Raw genomic sequence first — 19,376 nt, forward strand, 5'->3', positions numbered from 1 at the left:
CGCAGACCTCCGCACCTAGTACTCTTGCAAAGACTTGACTTTATATTAGCCAGCCTCGCGACGGATCCAACTTCAAGCAACACATATGAATCCGGAGCGATGATTGGTGGAAGCTCATCGGGAGTTTTCACTCCTTGAGAGAAAGCTGGTGGTGCTGGTGGGGGTAGCGAATTGGAGTGCAGTTTTTATCGGTCTCTCTTTTTCGCTTGAAACAAAAGCCGTACGGATGGTCTACGGAGGCCGGTCCCCACGGTGCGAGTACCAACAGGGATACAGTATTGATATGGTCAGCTGGATGTCGAATGATCACGCGGGCAGGCGCTATCAGTCGACAATGGAAGGCTTTAAGACATGAAAGGGACAAACGCCATTGTTTTCTGTACATGTGAGCAAGTTAGTCGGCCACCAAAGCTTCATGAACACACTTGCTTGCCTCTAGGGCAAATATTTATCTTCTTTTCCCGTCCTCACCGTCCCCACGAACCCCGTCGTCTATTTACCCTTCGAAACCAAATCCTCGACGGTTTTCCTCGCCTCAGCCGCCTTCTCATCCGCCCAGTCCGTCGCAAATTTCGTGTGCTGCCTCGTCTGCTTCCATGCTTCTTTTACAAATCCACTGATTTGGGAATGAGTTTCACGGACCACGGGCACCTTTTTCTCGTACTCCCAGATCAGGTCCGAGGTATTCCGCATCGTCACCGGAATGAGATACCAACCCGCCGCAATGCCCACCGCAAGCGGGAAAGTTGTTCGCAAGAACATTCCGCGGTTTCGAGCTACTATAGAGCCTGTAAGTGTCGCCACTAACACGTAGATAGCTCCGGGCAGGAGTTGTTCTCCGGTCTCGGGAGCTGGGGCCAAGGAAGCAATCGTGTTGCTGAAGTCTGTTTCCTTGCGGAATGCCCATGATAGGAATTTGTTGAAGGATGTTTCGGCGGAGAGAGATCGGTCATACAAAAACAAGCGCGCTTTCTTCACCTGCTCTGTGAGTCGGTCGGTGGGTGTAGGTGAGTGTGGGTTTGGCTTGGAGACCGGCGAAGTAGGGGAGGGCTCCGGAGTGGTTGGTGCGACTGGATTGTCGGAGTACATGGGTTTCTTGTCAGGGAGCTATAGAGGCGTCAGAAAAGCAACTCTAAGGACGGAGGGGATCTTTTTTTGCACCTCATCTTTTGAGGGAGCTTCTGCATAAACTGTGCGGAATGGTGACGGAAATGAACGGACTTGAGTTGCAGCAGTTGCTCCCAGAGCGAATACTGCTGCCTGTTTCGACTATGCAAGCGTTAGTGTCATCGAGCAGGTCTGCGAAATCCACTTACAGCTCGCAGAAGCCTTAATCGCGCCATGTTGAGAGCCGTTGGGAAAGGACCGTAACTGGCGCAGGCTTGGACAACATTCGAGATTCAGTCAGTCGGAGCTTTGTATGCGGATCGGCCAAGCGGCCTTGGCAAGCCCGCCAACTCCAAAAAAAAAATATCACATTGAACATCACCTGAGCCTTTATCGGGATTGCGTGCATCAAAGACAAACCAGTAAGCCTCTCCTGAGATCTTCCCTACACGAGTCAACTATCTTCGTTGCGTTAACATATCCACAACTCCTCAATGGCCTTTGGCGAACATGAGGACGGTTCTTGTCAAACTTGAGAGTCAGGAGCTGTTAAGCTGTCGCCTTAATACTAGCTACTTGTAGGGATAGTCTTTCTACAGTGATGGTCTTATATAGCCTAGAGGTAAGTTCATCGTATCGTAATATAGGCTATGAAGTTCTATCCTGAAAACTTTCCTAAAGCTATCGTTATATTATACCGGAGCACTTCAGTGTTCGGCGTGCACGTGTAACAACGCACAGAGGCCTGTCCAGCAGGTCGGGAATCGAGAACGGATTTCTGGTTGATACTGACAAGACTAAAACACTTAGGAATTAGGTAAACGGCGCCAAAAACCATGGAATTTTTTGATACTCTTGTACTGTAAAGAATGGCACACTGCCAGCACTGTAAACTGTTCCGCACCCCCCTCTCTGCCAGCCCATTTTGGTTTGACATGTGACGAGGCAACTCTCTCCCCTTGCTACCCCTCTACTAGCCCAGCACAGCCACTTTGCCTTGTTACAATATATTTTTAAATAAGTAAATAAACTAGTATTACAGTCTAGATTCTTGTCATGGCTTTTCCCTTTCGTAGGCACGGCTCGCCCGCTTTCCTATTTGGGATTGGTAGAACGCTGATATGATTGGATGATTCTCTTCCTTGGCGTCTCGAGCCGCCATTCATAGTTGATTTTCAGTGACTGGGGTCTTGCTGAGGTCAGGAGTATGTATCGTAGGTCCCAGAATGTTTCTCTTCTAACCTTTGATAGAAGTTGTTTTCATGTTCTCAGAGCACCGAGGTAAATATCAGAATATTTCTGCCCAGCCGATTTGCTGAAACGTAACTGTTGTACACAAAATGAGAGTGGATCTATCTGCTTGATTGTGTTCTGTCCCCCTGGCTATTCAGAGAGACTCTGTCTGTTTATATACACTTTGGCCTGTGCTCGGAAGGCCGTTCCTGAAACTTCGTGGCGCAGTTGGTGAAACAGCTAGCGTCTCAGGTGGTTTGCCACACAGTGGCTATCTCGAGACCCTGTCAATAACACACTATCAGGCATAGATACCAGAGCTCTCCAGTTCATAGCGCATCAAAGTATTATTCGGGGTACGTGGCGTAAGGAAAATATCAACTCCGGGAATGCTCTGCTGGCTTATGGCAACGACGATCTCTTCAAATCAAGGAGTACAGGCGAGAATTCTGGCGAGCTTTCCTTTGCCGGAGCAAAAAGTAGTTGAAGGCTGACGTAGCATTGTTTAGCGCGAGGTAGCTGAGAATTGCACCGCGAACGAGTCATTACTTTGTAGCTCGGATTTCTAAACTCGTGCGTAGAAATTCTACTCCTAAGTACTAGACGACTTGGTGCGAATGATCTGGGCCATCCTCGTCCTCGCCACTACCACGATCTCCATGTTCTCTCCACTGAAAGGAAAATTTGAGAGGACCTGATCTAATGCGTCTCCAGCCTCCTATGGATTTTGTCCTCATGTCAGTCGGGCAAATCGCCGTTCCATCGTTTTGGGGCACGAGACAAGAACAATGCAGAAGCGAATGAAGCGGCAACACAAGTTTTTAGCTGTACGTACGGAGTACTCCGAACACATTTCCTAGTGTTATGTAGCTGCAATGCCCCGGATTGAGGACAGTCTGAGCACTTGCGTCGGGCTATTGGGCTTCGGCTTGGGCTTGGTGTGGGGCCAACAGTACGAGGAGATCGTGCTCGGCAATGTGATCGTCAGTCAAGCACTTATCCAGTATGAGTGGGGAGGCAGTATCCGAGAAGGGAGAAGGGGGGGGGGTTGACCTGTCAACTCCAAGTGTAACTAGTGCTGCATTGGTCGGTACGACACGGACGACTTGGCCTAGGAGCCTCTTCTCGCCTAGACTTTGTCACGGCGCTTAGGTACCAACGTCTCGACTATCGACCATCCACCCATCCAAGAGGAGAATGAACAACGGGGAATAGCCATGCCAATGATTAGGATACGCCTGCTGCCTCAACACGGCACAAGTTTCACGTAATCACCGTGTCCCTCGTCACCAATATCGGTGACTCCACGGATCCGACTGAACCTCCGACGTGCCGCTGCTGTTCCGGCGTTGAAGTTGTTCGAGTAGAACCTGCTGTCTGTCGAAAGAGAGAAAAGCGAGTTCGGTTTTCATATCTACAGTATTTGCACCTCTCGCATGGAGAATCTTCTGGAGGGCCTTCAGATGGATAGAGGCGATCTCGAACTCTTCGAGGAGCAGAGCCAGTCGCATGAACAACATCACTGTCTGTGCGCAATCATCGGTCCACACTGGGCCCTCCAGTTCTTGCCGGAGATATGGCAGTGATTTCGTCTGTAGATACAGCCATGTAAAGGCCCCTCCGGTGTTCGGACCTTCGTCTCCGAAGACGGTGATGAATGCTGCTGCGTACCCAGCGGCTGCATACAACAGCATTGGACAGGAACGGATTCTTCTGGCATCCGCGCACCAGGTCCATCGAGAGGAAAAGGAAAGGGCGATCGGCACCACCGTCTCGAGGTACAGGTCGAGGAGATGTTCAAGATGCGTTGTGCAGTGATCTGATGGTGCTGATGACAGACAGCTCACATTTTGTGGCTCAGGGGTAGACGCCGGAGAGGTTCCTTCGCTGTCACCCTCACTGCTGGCCGGCGGCGCCCTCTTCCACCCCGATGTGATCTGGCGCACCGACGCATCGGAATGCAAGAACTTGTTGTATTGCCGTTTTTGCTTCCTCTGATCCGCGACGTATTGGCGCAGGGCCTCCATTTGGGGTGATTTTGGGTGGATTTTGCCATTGTAGGTGTCGATTTCAATGAAGAAGAACTCTGAGAGAGGTTGCAGCTGCATTTCAGGCCGACAGTCCGACATCATGTCTAACTTTGATAGTGAAGTCTATCCCTGTCTGGTGCCGGAAATGCTGATTGTCGACGTAGACTCGGTTAGATTTCCGACCAAAGTTCCTTAGACTTCTTGTAATAATTTATCGAAGCTTATGCTTCCCCTTTTGCCCCCCCCTGAATCCCGATTCTTCTTGTTCTTGTCACGCAAGGGTTGATAATAATGCCAGGGTCTCGTCGGTTTTTGGGATCATGACAAACTCTACCGGTGTCAATGGTGACTTACTTTCATGTCAAGGTTCTGCCAATAGATGAACTCACGGCTTTACAGGCGGTGCATATACTTGGCCCAGAGTGACTGCTACGACAGACTGTGGCGTACAGCATGGAGAGGGAGGGATTCGACCACTTAATCTGGGTGCAGACTCGAACATCCTAACTAGGAAGTATCATAAAGTGGACGCCGCCCAGGTTGAATGCACGATTAGCAGATCCGGCAGGCTGGTGAACAAGCCTACATACATTTCTAGCAGTGTCACTGGAAGTTACTCTCTCTTTTTGCAGCACCGAATCATGATTAATCAAAGGCAGACGCGCTCAGACGAGTTTCTGTATTCTTTGCTTATGATACTTCTCGAAGAAGGGTCTCAGCACTACGAGACGGACGTGAATCGACCGGGACGGAGTACATAGTAAGAAAGTGCGGGGCTTGGAGGCTTGCCGCTAGCGTCAAGTCGGGACCAATGATACTTCCCAAATAGGAAGTATCTCGAAGGACCTAACCAGGGTCATTGCTAGTATACTTCGTGGTGCACGCTAATATAGGAGGCCGTCGGGAAAACGATACTGCCAGGGTCACTCAGTGGGTAAAGATATTAGTCATATTCCAAATATTGAAGCCGCCCCTGTCGCATGCCGAATCAATCCAGCCAAAGAGATGAAGCAGATCCTTCAAATCGTCATAGGTAGTAATGCCTAGACCTGAAATCAGCTGGCGGCACCGGGAGACAAACCACCCCCGGGTGTCGAGATCATCGTCGTCTACAGCCACAGCGGTAACCACGCACACCCATAAGAGAAGCTGCTGAGAACCCTCTACCGTCCTGAGATTGTCGAACCAGGCGACCTTCTCTAGAAGGTCGGGAATCAGTGTCTGTCTTATGGAAGCCGTTGTTGGAATCGGAAAGATGACATGGAGACTATACAGTTGTGCCGCTAATCTGGCACAGAGGTAAAGCATATGATACATCCCTTGATTCTGTGCGGCAAAGGCTGGATTTTCCTCTAGCGAAAGCGGGCCTCGCAACGTGTCTGGCAAACATAGCAGCCGGTACATGAGATCGTTGCGGCTGTCAAGGATGTCTGTCAATGCCCTCGACTGACGGTTATCGGCGAGGTAAATCTGGATGGCTTGCGACATCTCACTGATGTCTAAGAATGTCTGAATAATGTCGGGACGAATGCTTGTCCTTTCGAAGAGATGAAACCCTCCACGGGGCAATCGGAAATGGTACGGCATCTCAAACACCCTCAACAGTCGCAGAGGATTCTGATATTGATAAGGCTCACCGTGCACAGTGACGGGGGAAAACTCAGGTGGTGAGAGACGACTAGCTGCCCCCATTAATGCAGCACTGCAAGGTGAGTAAGTCAGAGGATGGGCAGCTCGGGTGAAGACGGATGTTTCAGTAGTCTGCAAACTTACAAAAAGATCAGCCATCCCAAACTATATGCCTCGAGGTTCGCAATGCCACCCTTGCGCTGAACCAAAGCCCGGATAGCGGCAAAGTGCGTGGGGTCAAAGTCCATTGTCCCGTACAAGGTGAGCCACTGCACCCCAAGAAACGGGGCGTCAAAGTTCGACCCGTCCGGAGTCCGCCGATCGGTAAGCGAGGCGTTCTGGTTGACTGCAAGACACAAGATGGCATATATTGTCTCATCGATCTGATCAAATGCAACGCCTCCTGCAAGACTGTCCCGCAGCGTCTTGATGGCCGCACCCTTCAATCGCAACTGACGGGAGAGCCTCATATGGTTAGCAGGAGACTGCTCGACATATAATCGCATCTCCTGGTGTATTGAGCCACTGAACAAGATGGCAGACATGACTGTTGCACTCCGAGCCGCGCGGGGGAACCAAAAGCGGGCAAAGTCATGGGCATAGGCTTGATGTGGTCGGAAAGCTGGCCACAACCCGGTAACACCTGGCACGAAGTGTTAAACGACATCCATTGATAAAAGTTTCCCGAGGCGGTCTCATACAGTAGTCCAGGATACTGTGACCAAACGCATCCTCGCTGCTCAGGCCGGTGGTTGAGAAAGGGTCGCTCCGCGCCGCACTCAGCAGGGACGCAGTCGAGCTAGGACAGCCTGCAGCGACATGTCTTGATACTGAAAGCAACCCTCCGCCCTCAACATGCTGTGATGCTGGTTGTGCCGTTGCAGTGTCTTCCGTTTCCTCTGCCGCTCGATCCGCCTCGCGGTTTGCTGCGTGCCTAGGTCCCCTCGACTGCTTTCGCGCCCTCCAGCTTGCCTTGATAATATTGGACCGGATTCTCTGCCTCTCCTCTCTCTCTTTCACCGTCTTCAAGGAGCCTCCGGCGACGAAGACTATACTTTTTGGCATAGTCTGCAGGCGTGGCGGATGTGCCGCCAAACAGCAGAAACGAGGGCGTGATTGTTGCGGTGGAACGGTCGTCTCGAAGTCACCGCGCCTGCCTGGCGGCACGGGGAAAGAGGAATTCTGTCAACTGCTTAAGGTATGGCATACATGGTCATCTGGAATCCTGATCCTATATGAGCATGTTCCCTCCGGGAAGCTCGTCATCGCGGCCGAGATGGAGACAAGCCATGAAGGCAGTCCAGGCTCTTTTTTTTCTGGCTGCTCGCTTTGGCCCGCACGCCAAGTCTTCAAATTACCACGCTCTTCCCTGTCCTTTGAACGTTCCCACTGGACCGCAGCTTGAAAACGACGCAGTGGGCCGGATCTGTGTCCTTTTCTCGTATTCAATACATCGAATCGAGCGGTCAGATAACTGAAGTATGTATTGGAAGAGATCGATTATATCTTTGTCAAGGGCGAGGCGCAAGATCGCCCGCACGACCGCCTTCATCGCCGTCTACACAACCAAATACAAAAAGAGGAACGGCGCGACCCAGTCGTTGCTAAGGGGGACAATGCTCAGATTGTAAAAATGAGCGACCACGCGCAGACTGATGCCTCGGCTGTCGCAAAGGTCTAGAATAGCGGGCAAGGAGTGGGAATCATTGGTCTCAGCTCAATCATGCCCTGCTGGAGTGGGTGTACTCTCAGGAAAAGATTGACGTTATTTCCAACGAGACGGCTTCTGATACTAGTATTCGTCCTCCCACTGGCCCTGGCCATGATGTTGATGCTCATGCTCACGTCCTCCATCCCCATAATCTGCTCCGTCATGGTAACCATAATGACCGTTATCTCCATCACCATTCCAATGATTGTGGTCATGGTAGCCTCCATTTCGCTGGTCAATCAGACCTCTGTCCCATCTGCCATGATTCCCGCCGCAACAACAGTCGTGCTCAGTACGGTTGTCATGATGTCCGTCGTAATGTTGGTCATGATTATACCCCGGATCCCCGAATTCGTCATCGCTGTCGCCGTACAGATCCGGATCTATATCGGACATATTGTCATCGTCATCATCCTCGCCGACAGCGGCGTCTCGGTTGTATGGTCTATGTTGCTCGGGATGCAGATGACGATGGCCGGGGAATTGGCCTCGGATAGTCAGACCGAACCACTTGTATAGCTTCCGGATGCCGGCGTTATTGGGGTCGTAGCCAAGGTATTGTTTCGACAAGCCATAGATATGCTTCGAGTGCTGGTGCAGGGCTGGTTGGTGTTCGCTCTCATCCATGCCTCTAAGATGGTCGATTAGTGGATTCCCTCGCTCCAAATTTGTATCTTGGAACAAAATCCCTGCTCTCAGCGACTCGGCATGGGAGAAATTAGTGGGTACTATATTTACATAGCGCTTCCTTGTAGAAACCTGGGAGGTTTGAGAAGCCTTGAGGTAAGGTAAGCAATTACGCTCCTTCCGATAAGCTTCGTCTAAGCAAGAGAGCGTACCAGCCTATTGCTCCTATAAGAAGTGTCCCCGCGTAAGCTTACATCCACATCAATCCAGAATACGAGCTCTATGTTGGTACTGCTCGAGGCAGGCCAATAGCCCAAGTCTCTTTTCAGCGCAAAATGTATTGAGTAGGAAGTGAGTGCGGAAGTGGACCCTCTAGCATTGCCGCTACTCGGCCACCTAACTCGTTTCACAGGGTACTACTTGTATAAGCAGGATTGTGTATTTTATTCAAACTTGGGTCTATCATCCTTTCTCCTCCTCTGTCGTAATAGTTCCTCTCTCCAGGCAATACTCACTTACAGAAAGACTGGCCTTCGAATTGTTGAGTATCAAATCGTGGCAATCCATTTTGTCGACGCGCACTGAGCCAGAATGAGTGCCCGTCCACCAATCCCGCCACCACAAGGGCCGGGATACAAATATCCGCCTGCGGGATCCAAAATTCCAGCAAAAGGAGAGTTGTTCTATGGAGCGGCAGGAAACAAACATGGCGCTAAAGAACCTTCCACCGCGACTGATCCTCTCCCAAGTTCAACCTTCGGCAATCTGGGAGGACACTCGGGCGGCCCGAACCAATCAGGCTACCCATTCTACGGAGCGAGGGTAGAAGATACGGATGGAGTTGACATAAGCGACAAGTACAGGAAACAACTTACAGGGAGTGCACCACCACCCCCGGCGCTTGCGACGGGACCACCTGCGGAGCCTGGGCAGCCCGAGATCAAAGGACCAGCAACCGACTTTTACGGGGCGAACACTCGTTTTCCAGCGAGAGATGAGAATGGAAATGCCGATACTATGCAGCCTCCTGTTTTCAATCAATTTAAGGCTATGAAAGATGAGGAAGGGCAAAATCAAGTTAATGAGGCTCTCAGGAAGGCCTCAGGCCCACTTGAAACAGGATCGAGCGGAATAGGCGCATCTCATGGACAGTTGCCAATTACTACAACCGATGGGTTCCATATATCTGAGGATCCTCGGGGTGAACATGCGACATTCGACGTGGACCCATCGGTGAATCCAGATGGTACTACGCATCTTTATCCCAATGGCTCAAGCAGTTCTCTCCAGCCACGCCAGCCGGGCCACGTCGGTAACTTGCCCTTGAATGATGTCCCTAACAAGATGGGCCACGGACCGCCAGAAATAATCCCGGGAGAGACGCATCCGCTTGATGGCTTGAAGCCTGTTCAAGAAACGAATCCAACCGGGGTAGGCTCTTTCTATCCGGATCCTAACCTGGCGGCGGCGGCTGCTGCGGGAACCTAGGATGTATTCGTTGGTTGGAAATGACAAAGTTGGTTCAAAACAACGCGCGCATAATGCTGGTATCAGGCAGAAGTATTGGCTCTAGAATGCAAGTTCCTGGTCGAGGAGGTCTAGCTTGTGGTCGGAGAAGACGACATGGGCTGACCAATCTTCTCTCAATGTATCTGGAATATTTGGATGCGATGAGTCTAGCGCAATTTGAAAAATCTAAGCGGTGCTAAAATGGAGTTGACCATCTAGGGTGTTATCCTACGTTGCTCGCGGAAGTGGGATCTTCTATACATGAGAGACATTCCGTGCTGGATTAGGTGGACTTTAGCAACAGAAAGGTAAGAACACGCTTCTATCACCAAACATAACCTTTGCCCATTTTCAACCCCCAAAGGCTTCGGACCTCGCCACTTGTGTGTCAGCAATCATCCCTTTCGCAGATTCGCATCAGGAAGAAATCCACCCACAAGGGAGGATACGGCATTCGTTCCGAACACTCGCTCGAGATACCAGCAGGAGCGGTATTGCATGGACATGCGTATGTCATTCGCTTGCTTGTAACAAGAGTAGAGAGGCTCTTATGTGACAGTTCGGTACTTGGCCTATGCCTTGGCCCAGAGACTTATGAAAGCGATCATGATGGCTTTTATGATCTGCGTAGGGACGACGAGGGTTCCGCCTCCAAACCGCCTTGCACCCTCCTCCAATTGTTTAAATGATTTTGATCTCCTGCCTCCGGGGGAAATAGGCTGGCTGGCTGGCTGTGAAATGGAGTGAGCATTTGCCAATGCGTTTCCGATACCCCTGTCTGCCATCAATTGGCACCAGCAGAAGTGCCACAACATATCGGTGGGAATCAGAGCTTGCTTGGCTGCCGGTCGAAAACTCGAGTGCCACCACACACCAGATGCTCGTGGAGGAGATCTCTTCCTCGTCAAGATTTGGAGGGACGCTAAAGCCACCGTCAAGTCTGCCAAGTCGAAATTCTCTTTGGGCAATCAAATCTAGAAGCAGATCGGGTTCTACCAAAGTTCGGATCTGCATGTGAAGGGCCATTAGGGGACCTCCGACGGTGAGAGTGTGCTCCAGGATCTTGTCGCTTCCGCTCCAAACAGTCTGGGTGCAACAAGATTTAGGCATATTTCTCACAGCCATGTGGAATTCCATGTGCGGTCCGAATGCGCTACATCCATGAACAGGCGTATCAACAAACAACCACGACCATATGGCGCTCCTTTCGCAATCCCTGCCCTGGGCGATGTGAGCTCCATAGAAGATCTCTGCCAAACACGTACTCAAGATGTCTTGCAGCTGCTTTCAACAGTTGCTGTATTGTAATGGAGCACTTCTGGTTTTGGCATACACGTGCAACAACGCACAAGGGTCTGTCAGACAGGTCGGTAATCGAGAATGCCTTTCTGGTCAGCGCTAGCAAAACAATACCACCACCAACACCACCCACAAGGAGGCAGCGGCTGGGGCAACGAGCGACTAGCACGGCGGCGGCGGTGAGGAATGGGAAAGGACAAAGAGAATGCTCAGGAATAGGTAGGCGGTACCAAAAAACCATGGAATACTCAGTTCAAACTGTAAAGAATGGCACATGGCCAGCACTGTAAACTGTCAAGCACTCTGGCAGCGATGGCATGCTCGCACAGCCATTCTGTCTCTGCTGTCACTGTTGTTATCCTCGTCCTGTTCTTGATCAATGCTCAATAACCGCATTCTGCCCCAAAGCCCTCGCCCATAGCCAAAACTAATGCTAGTCCTTCTTATCCTGACATGTGACCGGCCATACTAGGCCGTAGTCTATATCGAAGTATATAGCGGGGGGGGGGGGGGGGGAATTTATGGGGCGTGCTGCCGCCATTGCTCTAGTCTCGGACAACGTTTTCTAAGATGGTATTTAAATCGACGCTTCAACCTTATCGGAGAAGCCGTAGACCTTCGTAGCTCTAGTGCTATGACGGGGAGAAAATCAACCCGGCATTTCCAAAGTCCATGTAAATATGTAAATAGCGGAAATCCAGTCTCCCTTACACATTCTACGTGAATGTTGAAGTGGGCAAGCCAGTCAAGGCACTTTGTCTAGCCTAGGCCACTGTGGCAGATATCGGATATCAGGACAGTATCGACAGCTGTTTGATCAACCGCGCCGCCTGTAACAGGATAACGTTTGCAAGGATGGCGGCGACAGGAAAAGTTTCAGATATGTCTGCCAAACACAGGCCAAATGCCTATATAAACAGAAGCAACTCGCTGAAAGATAGACAGACACATCGTGGACAGATCAATGCTGTTCATTTTACGCAATCAAGGTGACAGATCTGAGTCTGACAGGACTGTATTATACTATACGTCAAGTCGTGCTTCGTATTTGTCTGCTGGCGACTATCGATACAATAAGATATCAATGAGGATTGTTTTGCTGGGAAGTTGAAAGAATGCAAGTTTCCATCTAGTCAACGACGCAAGGTGCAGTTCGATAAAGTGGATACACTGTTTAATCAGCCTTCGCGTTACAATTCCCCGGCAGCCTTCCGCATGTTAGTCCTCCATGTTTCGAAGTATGGCTTCATCAAGTCCAGCATCTGTTTTTTGGTGGGATTGTTTGCCAGGATTCGAAAATACCAGTCATCTTGCGCAGCGGTCTCGGGAGGATGGCTGTGAACTCGCATTTTATTCTGCGAGGATGTGGGATCGACAAAGAACTGAAACACCTTGCGCCTCTCATCCGAATAGACATCCAGCACTTTATCGGACCGACCTTCCCTCAGCACCATGACGAGTGCTTCGGCCAATGCATCGGCATCCAACATTCCACTGTTTAGACCGAGGGCACCCACAGGCTGTCAGCAAGTCAGTATCGAAAGCATCGCCCTGAGAACAGACCCTTGCTCACATTGCATACATGGGCGGCATCGCCGGCAAGTAGACAGTTTCCTTTCCTTAAAGTTGGCGCCAGACGTTGGTGTATCCGGTACAGGACTCGTGCTTCAATCTGAGCTTGCAGTGGCCGTGGGCCTGGCAATCGGCTTTCATAAATCCCAAGGATATACTCGTCGGAGAGCAGTTCATCATCCGCCTTGGTCACCTCCGGCGGAACAGCGATCGCATATCTCCAGAGAGTCTTCTCCCCAAGCACAGGCTCTTCAAGTGGCGTGGCCACTCCCCAATACTTCTCGGCCATGTAATAGTACGTATGCCACACAGGGTCCTCGACGTTGGGCACTCTCACATTGGTTGCCAACAGTCTCTCCGGCCATTGATGACCTGGAAACGGGAGACCGAGGGCTTTGCGCAAGTTCGAGTGAGCACCATCTGCTCCGATGCAATATTTTCCACGGTATTGTCTTTCCACCCCGGTATCGACGTCCCGAGCGAGGACGGTGACACCGTTCTCCTCACTATTCTCCAAGATCGAGACGAATTCTGCCCCGAAGTTGACACGGACTCGACCCGTCTGGAGTGCTTGATGGACGAAAAGCTTGTTGAGCTGACCCTGGGTGAGGTTCAGGAGCCCGGACCCGACAGGGAATGAAGTATCATCTGGGGCACAGAGAGGCTGGACCGCAACGATGTCGCCAAAGCGTTTCCCGTCCTTGCTATCATTGTCCTTTGGCAATCCTCGCCAACACAAGCCGCGGGTCATGAAGCCTTGATCCCGGATCAGTGTGTACAATCCAAGCTCGTCCAAAAACCCCTGGACGGCACCGAAATATCCGCAAGCCCGAGGCGCCTCACTCGTTTCCAGCAGTCTTTCCACGATCTGAACGTCAATCCCAGCCTGAGCTAGTTTGATCGCGGTGAGGCATCCTACTACTCCTGCGCCAATAATAAGAACCGTGGCATGATTGTCGTTAGCAGAAGTAGCATCACTTCGTAGCGTATCTATTGCAGCCATACGGTGCTAGAGATGAGTTCCAATCGCCGGCTTGCTTTAGCAGTTCGAAGAATGCAATTTACACGGCTTATGTGCACGATCTGCAAGGGTCTGCCCCAAGCTTTTCTATCGGAAAGTTGTGGCTCATGCCGTCCCTCTTCAAGTCTAGACGACGGCATGAAGTAGGTGGTTTCGTCAAGTGCCTCCTGACTGTCAGAATCTTTGTTTCTGGCACAAATCTAAAACTGTGTCTCTATGTGGACGGGGTGCCGAGCCGGTTTCCCCATCGCCTGACAGCACGGAGAAGGGCTTCGGCGCAGTTGTGGAGAAAGTGGAGTGAGGCCACAGGGCTCTCGGACCCCATAAGATGAAGTGCAACTTTGTTGTGTTCCGGAGTAAAGCGTGATCATACTCGCTTTGCTTTCGTTCAAGTCAAATCAAGGACCCGTCGGCTCAGGATTGTGGGTGTCATGCAACACTTGAATTGACCATGGCCAACTGCAGTGATGTACTTGAACCCATAGCCTTCTTGATGCACAAGACATATTGTGAAGATCTATCTGACCACAGGATTGAGATTTATCTCCTGGTGTCTCATAGAACCAATAAAAAACGATCACAATCAATATGTTCTATGCATTGACCTTGACGCCGCCCTATGTCTCGCTATGGGCACCGCTGGGACTGCTCGCCGCTCTCTCCATTCTCTATGCCGCTATATACCGGGCCTTTTTCCACCCGTTGGCCAAATATCCAGGGCCTCTACTCGCCAAAGTAACCGGCCTGTACATGGTGAACCAAGCAATACGATGTCGGGACACATACACTCGCTACGAATTGCACCAACGATACGGAAAGGTCGTACGCACTGGTCCCAATGAATTATGCTTCGCCGATGCCGCATCCATCAAGGACATCTACGGGCAGAGCTCGGAGCCTTGTCTCAAGGCCCCCTACTTTTATGACGGCTTTACCTTGACGGGAACCAGCTCAGTCTTCTCTTCGACGGACCGTATCGGACACGCACGCATGCGCCGCCTACTGTCGCATGGCTTCTCGGAGCGTGGCGTACTCTGCTTCCACGACGAGATCAGAATAATGGTTGAGAGATACCTTTCGATCATGTCCCAGTCGACACCGACAATCGCAAAAACAGAACCAGCGGTCGAACTACATGACCTCACTCATAATCTCTTCCTTGACATAACTAGTCAGCTCAGCTTCGGCAAGTCATTTGATATCCTGATTGGTGGGGACCATGACGGAGCACGAGACATCGAGACGTACTTCAACATCTGCCCCCTATTCGGCGTGTTCCCCGTGGCACGATACTTGCCCTTTGGCCCGTTCAAGGCGGCGCGCAAAGCACAGCCACGAATCATACGGTTCGTGCGGTCGTGTATCGACGATTTCAAGGTCCGATTGAGCCAAGGCACGTCCCAGGCCGGCCTGCTGAGATTGATGGTCGAGGCCAAGGATGAAGAGACTAACTCTTCGTTTTCGGTCAACGAATTAATCGAAAACGCGGTCATCTTCATCATCGCCGGATCCGGCACTACCGCTGCTACACTGCTGTATTTACTATACGAGGTTGGACGACGACTAGAAATACAAGGCAAGCTGGAGAGGGAAGTCAGAGCCACATTTCCAGACTTAGATGCGTTTCCAGATTTTGAAACTGCTACGAAATTGGTAAGTTAGCCATAATGACACCCCTTTCGTCTCCCGATCCGTCAAGTATCTTCTTTTTACATTCTGACAAGCAATTCACTCCTCTTCCGCTCCTATGCTGATGCACGGAAAGCCATATCTCAACTGCGTCGTGCAAGAAGTTCTCCGTCTTCGAGCCCCAATTCCTACTGTCGCGCCGCGCGTCTCGCCCGGAAAAGTCATCGGGGGCGAATATGTACCTGCTGGCACGATCGTGAGTAACTTGGCCTACACCACTCAGCGAGACGGGTCCGTCTTTCACAATCCGGACTCATTTATCCCCGAACGGTGGGAGCATCCTACGGCCGAGATGAAAGTCATGCACCGACCGTTCAGTACCGGACCACGGAATTGTGTTGGCATGCATTTGGCCAGAGTGCAGTTGCTGTTGACAGTGTGTGCATTGTACCAGAGGTTTGAGATTAGCTTGGATCCACGCATGACTGAGGACATGATGGTCCAGAGAGATCAGGGAGTCATGACTCCGGTTGCCAAACAGTTGTGGGTTCGGATCCGTCCTCGCAAAGTGGACTAGAGAGATCTATAGAGCAGAAGGTAACATATAACTCAATCTAAGGATCGACAGAACGAAGAGAAACCAAATAGAGACAAACTCTACTCCAGTTCCAAGGGAAAGGCTTATGCTTGGGTATGAAGATTCAAGTCGGTCTTCGAGACTAAAGTTACTCTCTCATTGATGTCTGCTTGACCAGGGCTGAGCGAGTAAACTCTTGTCTTCTTTTCTTGATTTAGACACACAGGTCATTCTCTCAGACATTGTTGTCGTTGCATCTCTCTCTGTGCTTCGTCGGCCAGTCGGTCAATGTCGATGCCCGGCGGCACTTGAATACCCTGCCATTGAGCCAATGCATGTGCGACCTTGGTGACCGCTTCTAATGTTCTCACAGTGTATCTAAACGCAACGCATGCCTTGATGTGACTTCCCGCCTGTCGTGTGGCCCCAAGAACTATCAGAGATGAAGTCAAGATCATTTCCACTTCAACAAGAGAAAAGCAAACTTCAGTGGCACGACCAATATTGTACCTGGAAGAGTGTCTAGTAGTCAGTCCCAATATCCCTTATCCATAGCACCCAAGGCATGATAGAGCATACTTGGAAGTTTGTATGAACAAGCGGGCAAGAGCAGCCAAGCAGTCAAGTGTTCTTGTTCAACTTACCCGAAACCAATCGAGTCCAGGGCATGGGCAAAATCCCCAAAGTATGTGCTCAGCATCCGAAACACCTCGCTGTTGGCAGAGGCTTTGTAGATCTCTTTTCGAGTTTGGAATCCTAAGTCCGTATCCTCGGGACGGATGCCACGGCTTTGGATCCATATACATGTTAGCGCTTTGAAACGATGATAGCAGCAGGCCTTGTTTTGGGCTAAAAGCTCCTCAGAACTCACTACTTACCGGATTAGAGTATTTTCCGGGTCCAAAGTCATGATCCCCTTCGACTGGAAATATCCAGCAAGCCCAAGACATGCTGAGATGACCTGAGGGACACCCACAAATGGCCAGATAATATTAATAGTCTCGCGCAGCTCCGAGAAGTGTTTCGAGATTGTATCTGCAGAGTTTGGTTCATGGGCCGTTTGGGTCATGCATAGAAACAAGCGAGGAACAAGATCTGCTCGCTTCATTGCGCAACACATTGCTGCCTTGTTTCCCCTCGGGTCAGCATAGATATCACTGGACAATTTAGCCAGCGAGAGCACATAGCTGTGAGAAAGAGCGTTTATACCAGCATGCAGATTCCAATCTTCTCCATGCCTTCCGTCTTATTGAGTTCACCTAGCAAGTTTCCCACCAGGAAAGGCTCGTCGAAAAGGGGAGAGCCCAGGTTGATGTTCGTGTCAACATATCTTGCCAGGAAGGCATCAAAGTCGAGTGTCGATGACATTGGTTCTCAGGTCACGTCCGCTAGCATTCTGGAAAACCTCGGACGATGGCCTCAGTGAGACAGAACTATGTGACCCATATCAGAGAATCCTAGCCTCTCTGCTCGGCGCCATCACAGGGCGCGAGAAGCGATAGCCGTTATCGTCTTACCATGCTTGGGTCATCACAATTGACAATCGGCTGCTTTCCACCTCTCCAAGTCTTCCGATTGGATCCAAACCTCGAAGAACATAGCTATAATAATTTCCCGGTCCCTAGCTCTCGGACCCCCACCTCTGTCCGAAGTTCGATAGACAGGGTTTGCCAAAAGCCAACTTGCCACCCCGAGAAGGTTGGATTGCTAGGCAGAGAGGTTTACTTCTCAGGTGGGGGAGCAGGCTGCCATAGTCGTCGGTTGAGGTCTGTTCCCGTGCGATCCAGTCTTCGATGGGGTTGCCTGACTTTCAGAGAGCAGGACGGCGCTCCAGTACAGACAGACCGCAATGAGACGCCAAAACGCGACCTGTCTGCCTTTGGCAAAGTCAAACCCCTCTGTGACTGGTTTTCTAAGATATGTTGGTAGAAACCGAAAAGAAGCAAAGACACAAAAGACTTTCCTTCACATTGAGTAGTAGGAGTGGTTTCAATCTCCGAACCCGGAGTCAAAGCAACAATACCTCAACTTGCTTGTAACGCTCTTTTCCCAAGACAAAACCACCATCGGCAACCATGACCAGAGACTCTTTCAGGAATCACATACATCGGGGCGGTCACCCTAGGCTCGGCGACGTCGACCTTTCCAAATATGATGTTGATTCTTGGGTGGAATTCGGCCTGGGTAAAGAGTTCATCCGCGAGCTATGGGAAGGCTGGCAAAAACTGTACAACGAACCATACCGGGGCATCACTGCCGACGGTCAGATACAGCCTGATCTCTATTCTATTCGAGCACAGGGTGCACCTGTCGACAAGATGGTCGAAGCAGCTCGCTCCCTGGTCAAAGAAGCTGACCGATTTCACCTTTCTCAGAAACTGCGCTATCCGGTCGACGCCGACGAGTGGCGGTGCTGGATGAACCCTGAGTTCAGTTTTCACAGACACGGCGTCCGATTCGAAAAGCACGACGAAGAAGTCTGGGTGGCGTCGCTGCGGTTGGTCCAAGCATCACTCTCGGATAGGGGCTACGAAGATGTCCTGGCTGCGATGAGGACCAATGCCTTCCTCGGAGGCCTCGTTGGGGCATCTCAACTGATGAACGAGCGAAGCTACAGTTTCATCTTGTTCGTAGAGCCCTCGACTACCGGGCCCTGGGGGTGGTCGATCTGGGGTCATCATTTGACCTTCTGCGTCTTTGTTCTGGGCACCCAGATGGTTGTCTCACCCGTGTTTCGTGGCTGTGAACCGAACGAGGTGGATCAAGGTCCATATCAGGGCACTGAAATGTTTACGCAGGAGATGCGACTTGCCAGTCGAGTGATGGAGGCTCTGTCCGCGGCAGAGAGGAGTCAGGTCGTCGTCTATGATCGCTTAGAGCATCCTGGTATGCCCGAAGGATTTCCTCATCCCGCAGATGGAAGGAACCTCGCGGGCGCATATCAAGATAATGCCATTGTCCCCTACCGTGGAGGAAAAGTTGTCAAATTCTCGCAACAAGCCCAACAAGCAGTCTGGGACTTGGTAGAGAGATCTATCGATTTCCTCCCAGAAGGACCGTTGAATGCAAAGATGGATGATGTGAGACGGCATACGGACGACACTTGGTTCATGTGGATGGGAGGATACAGCGAGGATGATGTCTTCCATTTCCGCATCCACAATCCCGTCCTGCTCTGTGAGTTTGATCATGAGTGCGGCATGTGGTTGACAAATGGCCCCCCTGGTCGTTTTCATGTTCATACCGTGGTGAGGACGCCTAATGGCAATGATTATGGGAGGGAGCTCCTGCGACTGTGGAGGTGCATTCCACAACAAGTCAAGTAAATGCCCATGATTATGCAATCAAAAAGTAGCTTGGAATTCTGTCCAGGTGGTACAGTACGCTTGTTCCTATAAAACCGGTGATAGTGGCAACCAGGAATTCTGACCT

The 19,376-nt window shown here is 50.9% G+C and overlaps 9 protein-coding genes across 9 annotated transcripts; 3 read left to right on the forward strand and 6 right to left on the reverse strand.

Moving 5' to 3' along the window:
- Positions 1 to 492: 492 nt before the first annotated feature.
- A1O5_06498 (uncharacterized protein) lies at positions 493 to 1,343 on the reverse strand (the record flags this gene model as incomplete). Its single annotated transcript, XM_007747092.1, has 3 exons — positions 493 to 1,107; positions 1,162 to 1,269; positions 1,317 to 1,343. 3 exons carry the CDS (start codon positions 1,341 to 1,343, stop codon positions 493 to 495), a joined length of 750 nt encoding a protein of 249 aa, XP_007745282.1.
- Positions 1,344 to 3,626: 2,283 nt separating this feature from the next.
- On the reverse strand, positions 3,627 to 4,469 carry A1O5_06499 (uncharacterized protein; the record flags this gene model as incomplete). Its single annotated transcript, XM_007747093.1, has 1 exon — positions 3,627 to 4,469. One exon carries the CDS (start codon positions 4,467 to 4,469, stop codon positions 3,627 to 3,629), a length of 843 nt encoding a protein of 280 aa, XP_007745283.1.
- Positions 4,470 to 5,297: 828 nt separating this feature from the next.
- On the reverse strand, positions 5,298 to 6,544 carry A1O5_06500 (uncharacterized protein; the record flags this gene model as incomplete). Its single annotated transcript, XM_007747094.1, has 2 exons — positions 5,298 to 6,072; positions 6,144 to 6,544. The coding sequence occupies 2 exons, from the start codon at positions 6,542 to 6,544 to the stop codon at positions 5,298 to 5,300; spliced, it is 1,176 nt and encodes a 391-aa protein (XP_007745284.1).
- Positions 6,545 to 7,791: 1,247 nt separating this feature from the next.
- Positions 7,792 to 8,337, reverse strand: A1O5_06501 (uncharacterized protein; the record flags this gene model as incomplete). The annotated part of the gene is made up of 1 exon (XM_007747095.1): positions 7,792 to 8,337. The coding sequence occupies one exon, from the start codon at positions 8,335 to 8,337 to the stop codon at positions 7,792 to 7,794; it is 546 nt and encodes a 181-aa protein (XP_007745285.1).
- A 591-nt stretch (positions 8,338 to 8,928) lies between these two features.
- On the forward strand, positions 8,929 to 9,825 carry A1O5_06502 (uncharacterized protein; the record flags this gene model as incomplete). Its single annotated transcript, XM_007747096.1, has 1 exon — positions 8,929 to 9,825. The coding sequence occupies one exon, from the start codon at positions 8,929 to 8,931 to the stop codon at positions 9,823 to 9,825; it is 897 nt and encodes a 298-aa protein (XP_007745286.1).
- A 2,510-nt stretch (positions 9,826 to 12,335) lies between these two features.
- A1O5_06503 (uncharacterized protein) lies at positions 12,336 to 13,720 on the reverse strand (the record flags this gene model as incomplete). Its single annotated transcript, XM_007747097.1, has 2 exons — positions 12,336 to 12,665; positions 12,719 to 13,720. The coding sequence occupies 2 exons, from the start codon at positions 13,718 to 13,720 to the stop codon at positions 12,336 to 12,338; spliced, it is 1,332 nt and encodes a 443-aa protein (XP_007745287.1).
- Positions 13,721 to 14,326: 606 nt separating this feature from the next.
- A1O5_06504 (uncharacterized protein) lies at positions 14,327 to 15,944 on the forward strand (the record flags this gene model as incomplete). The annotated part of the gene is made up of 2 exons (XM_007747098.1): positions 14,327 to 15,391; positions 15,504 to 15,944. 2 exons carry the CDS (start codon positions 14,327 to 14,329, stop codon positions 15,942 to 15,944), a joined length of 1,506 nt encoding a protein of 501 aa, XP_007745288.1.
- Positions 15,945 to 16,171: 227 nt separating this feature from the next.
- Positions 16,172 to 17,312, reverse strand: A1O5_06505 (uncharacterized protein; the record flags this gene model as incomplete). The annotated part of the gene is made up of 4 exons (XM_007747099.1): positions 16,172 to 16,454; positions 16,589 to 16,732; positions 16,823 to 17,070; positions 17,154 to 17,312. 4 exons carry the CDS (start codon positions 17,310 to 17,312, stop codon positions 16,172 to 16,174), a joined length of 834 nt encoding a protein of 277 aa, XP_007745289.1.
- A 707-nt stretch (positions 17,313 to 18,019) lies between these two features.
- A1O5_06506 (uncharacterized protein) lies at positions 18,020 to 19,270 on the forward strand (the record flags this gene model as incomplete). The annotated part of the gene is made up of 1 exon (XM_007747100.1): positions 18,020 to 19,270. One exon carries the CDS (start codon positions 18,020 to 18,022, stop codon positions 19,268 to 19,270), a length of 1,251 nt encoding a protein of 416 aa, XP_007745290.1.
- Between the last annotated feature and the right edge of the window lie 106 nt (positions 19,271 to 19,376).

Source organism: Cladophialophora psammophila (assembly GCF_000585535.1).
Source record: "Cladophialophora psammophila CBS 110553 chromosome Unknown aczJe-supercont1.9, whole genome shotgun sequence".
NCBI lineage: Eukaryota > Fungi > Ascomycota > Eurotiomycetes > Chaetothyriales > Herpotrichiellaceae > Cladophialophora > Cladophialophora psammophila.